Raw genomic sequence first — 12,554 nt, 5'->3', positions numbered from 1 at the left:
ATGTTGAATTATACAATGATTTTAAATTATATGCAATAAAAGATCAAATAAAGACGTATTTAGCCAATTTTAAATCACCATAGAAAATCCTAGAAATGTTCCGAAAAAACACCGGAAGTTATATTGAAACATGAAAACAGCTGCAGACAAAGACATTTTTGACGTTAATTTAAGTAAATATATACCTCTAATGGACATGGTATTAAAGTAAAATCTTCCTGTTGCGTATTTCAAATTTTGTCCTAGACCGAGAACTTTCATTGCTTTTGAACTGTGGAAGTTTAACTTAGAACTGTTGTGGATTGGTCAATCTCATTTTAACATTTCAAAACATTAATAAATTAAGGTTCATGTGGACCCTATGGCTAAAATGGCTGCATTTTCACCTCAAAATTTACTCTAAGTACAGACAAACCTGCGTAGCTGGAAAAATGTTTAAGCGAAGCATGCCCTAGATAAATAAACTTCTAATGCATTGTATGTTTTAGAAAATTTAAAACTTGACTGGATTTTGCAGTGCACTTTTTTTCGTCCCTGCAGAAGATGATAAAACAAACAAACAGTCGAGTTTAACTTGATATGGTCCACTCAGGTACACAGTTTAAATCACCAATTATTGTCAGGTACAAATGTATCTATTGTCCATGTCAATCAATACAGTTCACTTCAATTATTACCTGTGGGGAAGTTCTCAAACCTCTTTCCCAACTTATTTTATTTTGGCACCTTCTGGAGGAATGAAAAAAAGTGCACTGCAAAATCCCGTAAATATATTTGAATTTTATTTATCTAGGGCATGCTATGCCTTATAACTTTTTCAGATGCACAGGTTTGTCTGTACTCAGAGTAAATGTTGAGGTAAAAATGCAGCCATTTAAACGAAGGGTCCACATGAACCTTAACTATATTGTTAGACATCAATACTCTAAGGTTTCAGACTTTCAATTCTCCAAAGTCGCAAATCTTACTCTGACAAAAAAAAAATCATCATGGGTTAATTGTAAGGGTCATGTCATCATTACACAATGGAAACAAGACGTTTCGGCCATGGATCAAGTTTACCTTTGGCCTTGTACCACTTAGACCAGGGAATAAAAGTCGTTTCGGTCATACTTTTATTTTACATTAAAAGAGATTTTGTTGTTAATACTTCATTTCTATACCTTTTATAACCTTAAAAATAACTTTTATTAATGATATTATATTAAAAAAAAATGTACATCTTTTTACTCTAATAGTCCTTATTGTAAGTAGTACATGTATTTGAAAGTTAATTGCAGATAATATAAATATACCATCATTTTTCATAATTGCTATGATAGTAACCATGATAAGTCTTCTTCTTCTTTCAGTAACTTCCTCCTGTGGTTAGGAGCACATCAATTTCTTGATTATACACAATGGGCTTATATTACACGGACTTATACAGCTAAAATCACTTTGTTATTTCCCAGTATAAAACGCAATTGCATATATTAAAATACGATGGGCTTATTTTACACGGACGATATTAAAAGTTATTCATTTTGATACTTCGTTAAAAATAGTCTAAAATCTAAAATGACACTGATTCACTTTATGACATTAGTAAAACCGTGGTCTGACACTATTAAATATGTCTCTATATTCTAAAAGGCATCAGCTACCACTTTGATACAGCAATTGTCTGTATATTACGTATATTATTGTTAATATCAACGTATTCCCAAGTACATATATATCTCAACTGTCCTCCATGTACTTCTCACTTCTAACTGTTCTTTATGTACGCCACTATTTTGTGCTCTGAAAAGGATCGAAAGAAAGCTCGATTCCATGTTATTATTAATGGATGTTTATATTATGATAGAGCATTAATCTGACTTAACCTCTGTTGATGTAATTTATCACACAGATTCTTAGAAATTGTTTCAACCATATTTAAAAAATTGTTGTCGTTTGGAAGTATAGAACCCGCTAGTTTTCTGCAGTCAACAATTAATTGGCTTAATGTTTCCCTATTTTGAAAATTTGTTTTCCACTGATCAATCCCAATTTTATTTATAACAGCCTGTTTTAATGGGGCATAAAAAGTCCTACGGACCCCTTCCAGAGATGGACATCTAGTTAGGAAATGTAGAAGGTTTTCTTCCTCGAGTTTGCAAAGGGGGCAAATTGGGTCTGCACTTCCTATATTAAATTTAGCTTTGGTTGCTTGTAAAAGGTAGGTCCCAGTTAGTATTCTAGCTTTTGTTATGGCTTTCTTTGTATCCCCCGGAATTTCTGTTGCTGTTTTCCAAACTGGATGTATTTCTCCTATATTGATAATGTCAGTACAGAGCCTAATCAGGGTTGATTTTTCTCTACTCAAAGACCTAAATTTATTACTCCAAAATGTATTAATAGCATGTCTAGCGGATTGTTTCCATTTAATTTTTGTTGGAAGAAATATTAGAAGCTCATCAATGCTTGGTAGGCTATATTGAAGCAGGACATTTTCTGTTCTGTGTAGAAAAGTTCCATTGCAAATTTCTAACCGGTACTGACGCAACAAGATATCCCTAAGATTTTGATTTTCAGACGCTAGGATTGAATGCAGAAGGCTTAATTGTCTTTTGTGGAGCTCGGCCTCTATAGGGAGGGCACCCAGTAGTGAGAATACTGCAGCAGAAGCTGTTCTTGTTGGAAGAGCCTGAATATTTTTTAAGAAGGATAAATGGAAGTCACCCTGGTCGTTGATTTGGCTGTTCGTAAGAGGTAAAACTTCTAGACTGTAGAGCAGACGGGGTAATTTGTAGATTCTATAAATACTATAGGAAATCCTTGGATTCAAGCCATTTGTGCCATGTACACCTGTTGACATAAGTGAATAAGTTGTTCTTCGGGCTAAACTAATGCGGTCTTTCACATTTATTATATTTTCATTTTTTGATGATCTTATAATACCTAGATGTGAGGCCTTATCTGTCTCTGAAACGGACTTATCCCCAAGAGACCAAGAGCATATAGATTATTTCCTAGAGTTTGTGGAATTTTCATTTTGTTTAATGAGAACACTCTTTTCAGGATGGATATTATATTGATGTTCTTTCGAATATGAGTCTACTACATTGAGCATGATTTGCATTTCTTCATCCGAGTTAGATAAGAGTAGGATATCATCTGCGCACGTAGGACATCCTGCATAATTTGTGCCTAGATATAAACCAATATTTGAATCTTCTAACTGTCTTAAAAGGTCTTCAATATAAATTTTATAAAGATGCGTGGTTAGGATACCACCTTAAGTACAAACAAATTAATCGGTCTCATTTCAAAAAGGATAATGGTCTAAATGAGTGCTACATGTCCAAAGCTGAGCACAAGCTTATGCATGCATTCACTGTTATAAAAAATTCTAAAATCATATACTCAATTATGTTATTCAGTGAGTTTTACAAAAACTATACTTTGCAGTTGAAAGTTTTGAATAATTATCGTCTTGACATGCAAATATTTATTATTATAATAGATAAGATGGTCATCAAATTTGTCCTAAGATATATCTTATGACATGTCTTAGGATACTGTACTTTTGAAATCCAGAGCCCTGAATTCTTCACAAAATGACATAAGCAAGCAAAAAGATGACAGTCTTTTTTTGAAATGATGAAATTGAATTACAAGTTATATGGATTTATTATGAGACACATGCCTTTGTCAATCACTTAGACACTAATTTTATCACTTAGTTAATCCAGTTATCTAATTCAATATACAAACGTATATGTAGTGGAATCGATTACAAAAATGTATCTATTATAATAATTATTATTTAATCCATTACAATATTATTATAATAAATTGAAGCAAAACAATACATTCATTTTCTTTTTTTAAATCAATTTCTTATCGATCGTTTGGCAAATATATATATATATATTAGATGTAGAAAGTCTTATAACAACAACACTGGAGGGACTGCTGCAGAAAATTTATTGATCGACATGTTTCGGTGCCTAGGGCACCGTCATCAGGATACAAATAATACATTGAACATACTTAAGTGTACAATCGGGTTGTCTTGTGACAACGTCATAGTATAGTAGTTGTTATGAAAGGGAAGTAATAGTGAAAGTATAAATAGAAAATGTATATAAATAGATTGTCAACATGTAGTCTTCCTGAGTAAGGTCTATGACGTTGTCACAAGACAACCCGATTGTACACTTAAGTATGTTCAATGTATTATTTGTATCCTGATGACGGTGCCCTAGGCACCGAAACATGTCGATCAATAAATTTTCTGCAGCAGTCCCTCCAGTGTTGTTGTTATAAGACTTTCTACATTATTGTGTTTCATCATAACGACCCTGCATACCCGAGGTATCCACTTCAGGGACTCTAACTCACTACAGACTCACCAGGCGTTGGTTCACTTTCGTTTGTAAATATATATTAGATGTGGAGGTTTATATTTTGATCTACTTTAATCAACCTACTGATGAAAAATAAGAAAATTTTAATCTTTACCTGGCTCTGCCGACTGTGACATTTTCTGTACACTGCATCATATTTATCTTTAATAAGAAAGTCTAATAATACATAAATGTCATTTCAGGACCTTTTATAGCTGACTATGCGTCGTGGGTTTTGCTCATTGTTGAAGACTGTACGGTGACCTATAGCTGTTAACTTCTATGTCTTTTGGTCTCTGGTGGAGAGTTGTCTCATTGGCAATTATACCACATCTTCTTATTTTTATATATAAAGAAATATTTACTTACCTTTTATTTATTATTCAAAACATTGAGAGGCACGAACATTAAGAAAAAAATGTATTATGGACTGAAACAACCAAGGCTGAACTGGTGTATGGCCGAAACATCTTGAAAGCTACACAATTAGATTATTAGGTCGTTCCGGCCCCAAGTCTATCCAGTCCCATAGTAAAATAATGAATAACTATCATAAAAATCAGAGAGCTTTATGGCACATGTGATTCTAGATAAATGGTAAATTTCGCAGATAATTAGAGGAATATTTTTAGGAAACAATATTGATAATTAAAGACATTCAGCAAATCAAACAACATTTAGTTGTAGTTTTTATATTTTTAAACAAAAACATAGATTGTATGCATCTACCTGGGAATTGGCTTGTACAGTTGTATATGTATTAAGTATAATTATGCATACACAATAGTCTTGATGACTCTTAATAAATTCATAATCAGAATAAATGCTGTATACTGTATGAATAATCATCATAAATATTTTGCATTAAAAAAATAATATATTTCGAAATTAGATCTAAATAAATATAGATATTTTTAAAATTACTGTTCAAATAAATATCTCCTCTAATGAAATTATATATTTGAATATGAGTCAAAGGCTCAATATTTTATTGTCCTCCTTTGTTATTATTTATAAAATTCATGAACTACAAGTCAAATATATTATATTTATCCCTTGTAAATATTATTTTGAATCGGGCTGAATCAACTTTGGCCAGAAGTACTTGGGTCATGCCGACTTGGGGTCAGACATGAAAGCCACAATTAGCACCTAATTGCACAGGCACGTAACTGGATATTTTTATTTACCTAATCCTTTACATCTGCTAAATATCTTGGTGTTACTTTACATTCAAACATTCAAATCTAAAATGGAACCTTTATTATGACAACATTATATTGAACAGAAATAAATTATTAGGATTCCTTTAATCCTTTAATCACAAGGAAGCTATTAAACCAAGAGTTTCAATTGGTGAAGTTGAAGTTATCCCTTCATAAATTTTACGGATGCCATCACCAAGTGGTTGACCGTTATGGAATATCAGTTTCACAGATGATAGTGGATATGTTCCAATTGTCGTAACTACAATCCCTTCCCCCTTTCCCTGAATGTGACCTACCAAATTTGACTTATTACTGGGTTTGTACTAATATGAGCAACACAACAGGTGCCACATGTTGTGCAGGATCTTCTTACCCTTCCAGAGCACCTGAGATCACCCCCAGTTTTTTTGAAGTTCGTGTTGCTCAGTCAAATTTGCCGGAAATAGTATGCTCCTCTGATACAAATTTGCTGGAATTGTATGCTCCTGTATGATGTTATATACAAACAAATCCCAATAAAGAACAAAAAAACAGAAAGATATTTTCGGCCATGTTTGTTTTTACCAATGAAAGTACTCACTGTGGACCAAATTAGAACTACTATCATTTATGCTAAATTCTGACAGGATCATATTACGTCATAAATCTACTATATTTTTAAACACAATGGTGTATTTACACTTAAACCTAAGCTGTCTTAATTAAATTGTGACAGGCCTCCCAACTTTCCAAGTAGCTTTCAGTAACTGCAAGTACTCTTAGATCAGTACTTTGAGTCCTTAGTCTTGTATGTGCTTTGTGTCGATCTGATGAGTCAAGCATGATTTTTATACGACTGCAAAAATTTTTGCGGTCGTATATTGGTATGACGTTGGCGTCGTCGACGTCCGGCGTCGTCCGAAGACACATTGATTTTCGCACTCTAACCTTAGTTTAAGTGAATGGATCTCTATGAAATTTTACCATAAGGTTCAATACCACAAAAGGAAGGTTGGGATTGATTTTGTGGGTTATGGTACCAACAGTTAAGGAATTAGGGGCCAAAAAGGGCCAAAAATAAGCATTTTTGTAACTTCAAGACATAACTTGTGTGTTAGTGTAAGGATCTCTCTGACATTGTACCACAAGGTTGCATATCACAAAGGGAATGCTGGGATTGATTTTGGGGGTAATTGCCTCAAAATATTAGGAATAAGGGGCCAAAAAAGGGGCAAAAAACAAGCATTTTTCTAGTTTCATGACAATAACTTGTGTGAAAGTGTATGGATCTTTCTGAAATTGTACTACAAGGTTCCATATCACAAAGGGAAAGCTGGAATTGAGTTTGGGGGTAATTGCCCGAAACGTTTAGGAATAAGGGGCCAAAAATAAGCATTTTTCTAGTTTCCAGACAATAACTTGTGTTCAAGTGTATGGATCTCTCTGAAATTGTACCACAAGGTTCCATATCACACAGGGAATGCTGGGATTGATTTTGGGGGTAATTGCCTCAAAATTTTAGGAATTAGGGGCAAAAAAAGGGGCAAAAAACAAGCATTTTTCTAGTTTCATGACAATAACTTGTGTGTAAGTGTTTGGATATTTCTGAAATTGTACTACAAGGTTCCATATCACAAAGGGAAAGCTGGAATTGAGTTTGGGGGTAATTGCCCGAAACGTTTAGGATTTGGGGGCCAAAAAGGGGCCAAAAAACACATTTTTCTAGTATCCAGACAATAACTTGTGTTCAAGTGTATGGATCTCTCTGAAATTGTACTGCAAGGTACCATACCACAAAGGGAAGGCTGGGATTGAGTTTGGGGGTGATGAATCATAAGGGGGTTCAAAAAATTTGGTGGGGGGATTTTTTTTTTTTTTCCTTTTTTTTTTCTTTTAAAATTTTCCATTTTAAGTTGGTTATTTCTGATTTATATTTAAAAGCAAATAATAATGATATGATAGGAGATACACACCAATTAGGATGTGTAAATTATTATATAATAAGTATTGTGCAATAGCAAGAAATTTTCAATTGCACAGTATTGCACAATAGCAAGAAATCTTCAATTGCACAGTATTGCGCAATAGCAAGAAATCTTCAATTGCACAGTATTGCGCAATAGCAAGAAATAATCAATAGCACAATATTGCGTAATAGCAAGAAATTGTCAATTGTGCAGTATTGCGCAATAGCAAGAAATATTCAATTGCACAGTATTGTGCAAAAGAAGATACTTCGTATAAATTGCTTATTTCTTGACCAATTTCAATGGGGTTTTATTTCTGAATTCTTGGGGTTCTTTAATATGCTGAATCTAACAGTGTATTAAGTTTTTGGATTTTGGGCCCCGTTTTTAAATTGGTCCACATTGAGGTCCAAAGGGTCCAAAATTAAACTTAGTTTGATTTCATCAAAAATTGAATTATTGGGGTTCTTTGATATGCCGAATCTAACCGTGTATTTAGATTCTTAATTTTTGGTTCCGTTTTCAAATTGGTCTACATTAAGGTCCAAAGGGTCCAAAATTAAACTTAGTTTGATTTTAACAAAAATTGAATTCTTAGGGTTCTTTGATATGCTGAATCTAAACATGTATTTAGATTTTTGATTATGGGCCCAGTTTTCAAGTTGGTCCAATTTGGGGTCCAAAATTAAACTTTGTTTGATTTCAACAAAAATTGAATATATGGGGTTCTTTGATATGCTGAATCTAACCATGTATTTAGATTTTGGATATTGGACCATAAAAGGTGAATGTCCAATTAAAATTTTTTAAGTTCTTAGACCACATTCATTCTATGTCAGAAACCTATGCTGTGTCAAATATTTAATCACAATCCAAATTCAGAGCTGTATCAAGCTTGAATGTTGTGTCCATACTTGCCCCAACTGTTCAGGGTTCGACCTCTGCGGTCGTATCAAGCTGCGCCTTGCGGAGCATTTTATTACAGTTTGTTCTTTTGTTATGCTGTTAAACCTTTGTCCAAGGTTAGGGGGATGGTTGAGCGCTACCAAACATGTTTAGCTACTGCCATATTCTGTATGTGCCTGTCCCAAAGCAGGAGCCTGTAAGTCAGTGATTGTTGTTGGTCCTTGTGTATTATACTTGTTTTATATGTATAGGGTTTATTTGATAATAATAGAAGATAAATTAACGATGGTGGTGCACCATCATAAAACAGGTCATGGAGATCCCTGGTCTTCCAAAGAAATTTTTTACATGGTTCTTTCAAAAGCTACAGAAAAAAATTTATAGCAATGAGCAAATAAATAAAATTTGTATTGATATCAATACAAAATGGCAGTTAAAAGACCAGGCAGATATCTTCTAAAAAGTATTTGAACCAGCTGATGTACAATAACTCATTTTCATGGAGATTATTTGGTGCTGCACCTCTGACTTTGAATTTTTTACATATAGAAGATATGGTATGATAGTTGACATGTTAAAAAATTGCCATTTTAATTTCAACATTTACATTCAATAGATATATATAGGTCTTAATAATAGCAATATAAGTATTATGTGTAAGTATAATATATGATGCATAATAAAAGTGAGGAGAAGTAGCATGATTTCAACTACAGACCAAAGTAAAGTGATTACATATATCTACACAATGTTATATGGTCATAGTACATGCATATATTTGCTTAACCCTCCCAAAGAGACCCAAAGCAACAACACTCCAAAATATTATTATAGATATAGTATTACAAAATTGGGGGTAAAATCTTAGCATTCAATTTATTAAATCAAGTTTTATTCTCTGTGTATTCTCTACAGAAACACTTTGAAGTACATGTACTCTAGTACATTTTGTAACTTAAAAATAGTTATAATAATGCAATGTGTCTCTTTTTTACAGATTGGTAACTTATCAAAGAAAACAATCATGGAAGGGTTCCAACATCAGACTGCTTGACATGGCAAAATGTACAAGGTAGGTTTTTAAATGCCCGGTTTACATGCTTTAACCCTTTAGCCCCCAATCCCGCCTGTAGGCGTGATGGCGACAACCATTCTTTGATGGCCCGTATGACCCTCCATACCTTTTTTGAACTGCCCCAGCTGAACTGTCATGATAGCAGGGACTTCAACCAAGCAGTTCATGGTCCATAAACTCTTCTCAGATGTCTGTTCATGAAAATATGGCACTTTGAAGGCCGTTTAAGAGTTCAAAATCGGAAAAACGTGAAAAGTAGCCAAAATCAGGTGGGGGTGGGCATCTTTTGATGGCCACTACGTAACTGGTAGTGACTGTAGGTATAAACTATTATCATAAATGCATGCATAGGTGGTAAAGGAACACAACGAGGTATAATATGGCCAATAGGAATCTAGTCTGTAAAATCTAGGTCACCGTTTTGTCAAAAATCCGTAAAAACGGACATTTAGGCACACCTGACTTGACAATAATAATTCCCCAGCAAGACACTTAAGTCCAATATACTCCCAGTTAGCATGAATAGACTGCTGTAACTATAGGGTAATACTTGAATGACAAAGAAAAACAGTCTGGTCAATGTTCACCTCTCAAGGTCGTTTAAAAATCGGAAAATAGACGGAAAATTTACATTTTTCAGTGGGGGTGGGTTCAAACCCACGAGAAAATATTCCACCTCCCACCCCACCCCCCACCCATGCCATCCGCCCCCAAATCTCAATACATAGTTTAATAGATGAGCATCAGTTACAGCATCAAGAGTCTGCTAATTTGCATATAATTTGCATATGATTGCAAATTTTCGAAAATGCCTGATTTTCCAGAAATCTCTTGGGGGCGAATGAGTTAAACTAAAAATATTTTTTTCCCGATTTTCAACCTCTAAAGAGTGTTTTGGTCAGTTTTACACCCCAAAACGACCCTCAAACCCAACAGAAGTCAAATTTAAAAATTTTGATCAAATCGTTTAACCCTTTAGCCCCCAATCCCGCCTGTAGGCGTGATGGCGACAACCATTCTTTGATGGCCCGTATGACCCTCCATACCTTTTTTGAACTGCCCCAGCTGAACTGTCATGATAGCAGGGACTTCAACCAAGCAGTTCATGGTCCATAAACTCTTCTCAGATGTCTGTTCATGAAAATATGGCACTTTGAAGGCCGTTTAAGAGTTCAAAATCGGAAAAACGTGAAAAGTAGCCAAAATCAGGTGGGGGTGGGCATCTTTTGATGGCCACTACGTAACTGGTAGTGACTGTAGGTATAAACTATTATCATAAATGCATGCATAGGTGGTAAAGGAACACAACGAGGTATAATATGGCCAATAGGAATCTAGTCTGTAAAATCTAGGTCACCGTTTTGTCAAAAATCCGTAAAAACGGACATTTAGGCACACCTGACTTGACAATAATAATTCCCCAGCAAGACACTTAAGTCCAATATACTCCCAGTTAGCATGAATAGACTGCTGTAACTATAGGGTAATACTTGAATGACAAAGAAAAACAGTCTGGTCAATGTTCACCTCTCAAGGTCGTTTAAAAATCGGAAAATAGACGGAAAATTTACATTTTTCAGTGGGGGTGGGTTCAAACCCACGAGAAAATATTCCACCTCCCACCCCACCCCCCACCCATGCCATCCGCCCCCAAATCTCAATACATAGTTTAATAGATGAGCATCAGTTACAGCATCAAGAGTCTGCTAATTTGCATATAATTTGCATATGATTGCAAATTTTCGAAAATGCCTGATTTTCCAGAAATCTCTTGGGGGCGAATGAGTTAAACTAAAAATATTTTTTTCCCGATTTTCAACCTCTAAAGAGTGTTTTGGTCAGTTTTACACCCCAAAACGACCCTCAAACCCAACAGAAGTCAAATTTAAAAATTTTGATCAAATCGTTTAACCCTTTAGCCCCCAATCCCGCCTGTAGGCGTGATGGCGACAACCATTCTTTGATGGCCCGTATGACCCTCCATACCTTTTTTGAACTGCCCCAGCTGAACTGTCATGATAGCAGGGACTTCAACCAAGCAGTTCATGGTCCATAAACTCTTCTCAGATGTCTGTTCATGAAAATATGGCACTTTGAAGGCCGTTTAAGAGTTCAAAATCGGAAAAACGTGAAAAGTAGCCAAAATCAGGTGGGGGTGGGCATCTTTTGATGGCCACTACGTAACTGGTAGTGACTGTAGGTATAAACTATTATCATAAATGCATGCATAGGTGGTAAAGGAACACAACGAGGTATAATATGGCCAATAGGAATCTAGTCTGTAAAATCTAGGTCACCGTTTTGTCAAAAATCCGTAAAAACGGACATTTAGGCACACCTGACTTGACAATAATAATTCCCCAGCAAGACACTTAAGTCCAATATACTCCCAGTTAGCATGAATAGACTGCTGTAACTATAGGGTAATACTTGAATGACAAAGAAAAACAGTCTGGTCAATGTTCACCTCTCAAGGTCGTTTAAAAATCGGAAAATAGACGGAAAATTTACATTTTTCAGTGGGGGTGGGTTCAAACCCACGAGAAAATATTCCACCTCCCACCCCACCCCCCACCCATGCCATCCGCCCCCAAATCTCAATACATAGTTTAATAGATGAGCATCAGTTACAGCATCAAGAGTCTGCTAATTTGCATATAATTTGCATATGATTGCAAATTTTCGAAAATGCCTGATTTTCCAGAAATCTCTTGGGGGCGAATGAGTTAAACTAAAAATATTTTTTTCCCGATTTTCAACCTCTAAAGAGTGTTTTGGTCAGTTTTACACCCCAAAACGACCCTCAAACCCAACAGAAGTCAAATTTAAAAATTTTGATCAAATCGTTTAACCCTTTAGCCCCCAATCCCGCCTGTAGGCGTGATGGCGACAACCATTCTTTGATGGCCCGTATGACCCTCCATACCTTTTTTGAACTGCCCCAGCTGAACTGTCATGATAGCAGGGACTTCAACCAAGCAGTTCATGGTCCATAAACTCTTCTCAGATGTCTGTTCATGAAAATATGGCACTTTGAAGGCCG

At 35.1% G+C, this 12,554-nt stretch overlaps 1 protein-coding gene across 1 annotated transcript in view; it reads left to right on the top strand.

Moving 5' to 3' along the window:
- The first annotated feature begins 118 nt into the window (after positions 1–118).
- Positions 119–12,554, top strand: part of LOC127701544 (uncharacterized) — an 81,539-nt gene continuing 69,103 nt past the window's right edge. The window contains exons 1-2 of the mRNA XM_052205457.1: positions 119–173; positions 9,434–9,508. Of these exons, the coding sequence (XP_052061417.1) occupies positions 9,492–9,508 (17 nt within the window). The 5' untranslated portion in view covers positions 119–173; positions 9,434–9,491. The remainder of the gene's footprint in view (positions 174–9,433; positions 9,509–12,554) is intronic.

The sequence above is a fragment of the Mytilus californianus genome, unplaced genomic scaffold, assembly GCF_021869535.1.
Source record: "Mytilus californianus isolate M0D057914Y unplaced genomic scaffold, xbMytCali1.0.p SCAF_5, whole genome shotgun sequence".
NCBI lineage: Eukaryota > Metazoa > Mollusca > Bivalvia > Mytilida > Mytilidae > Mytilus > Mytilus californianus.
The sequence above is the reverse complement of the archived record's forward strand: the minus strand, read 5'-3'. Positions and strand labels throughout refer to the sequence as shown.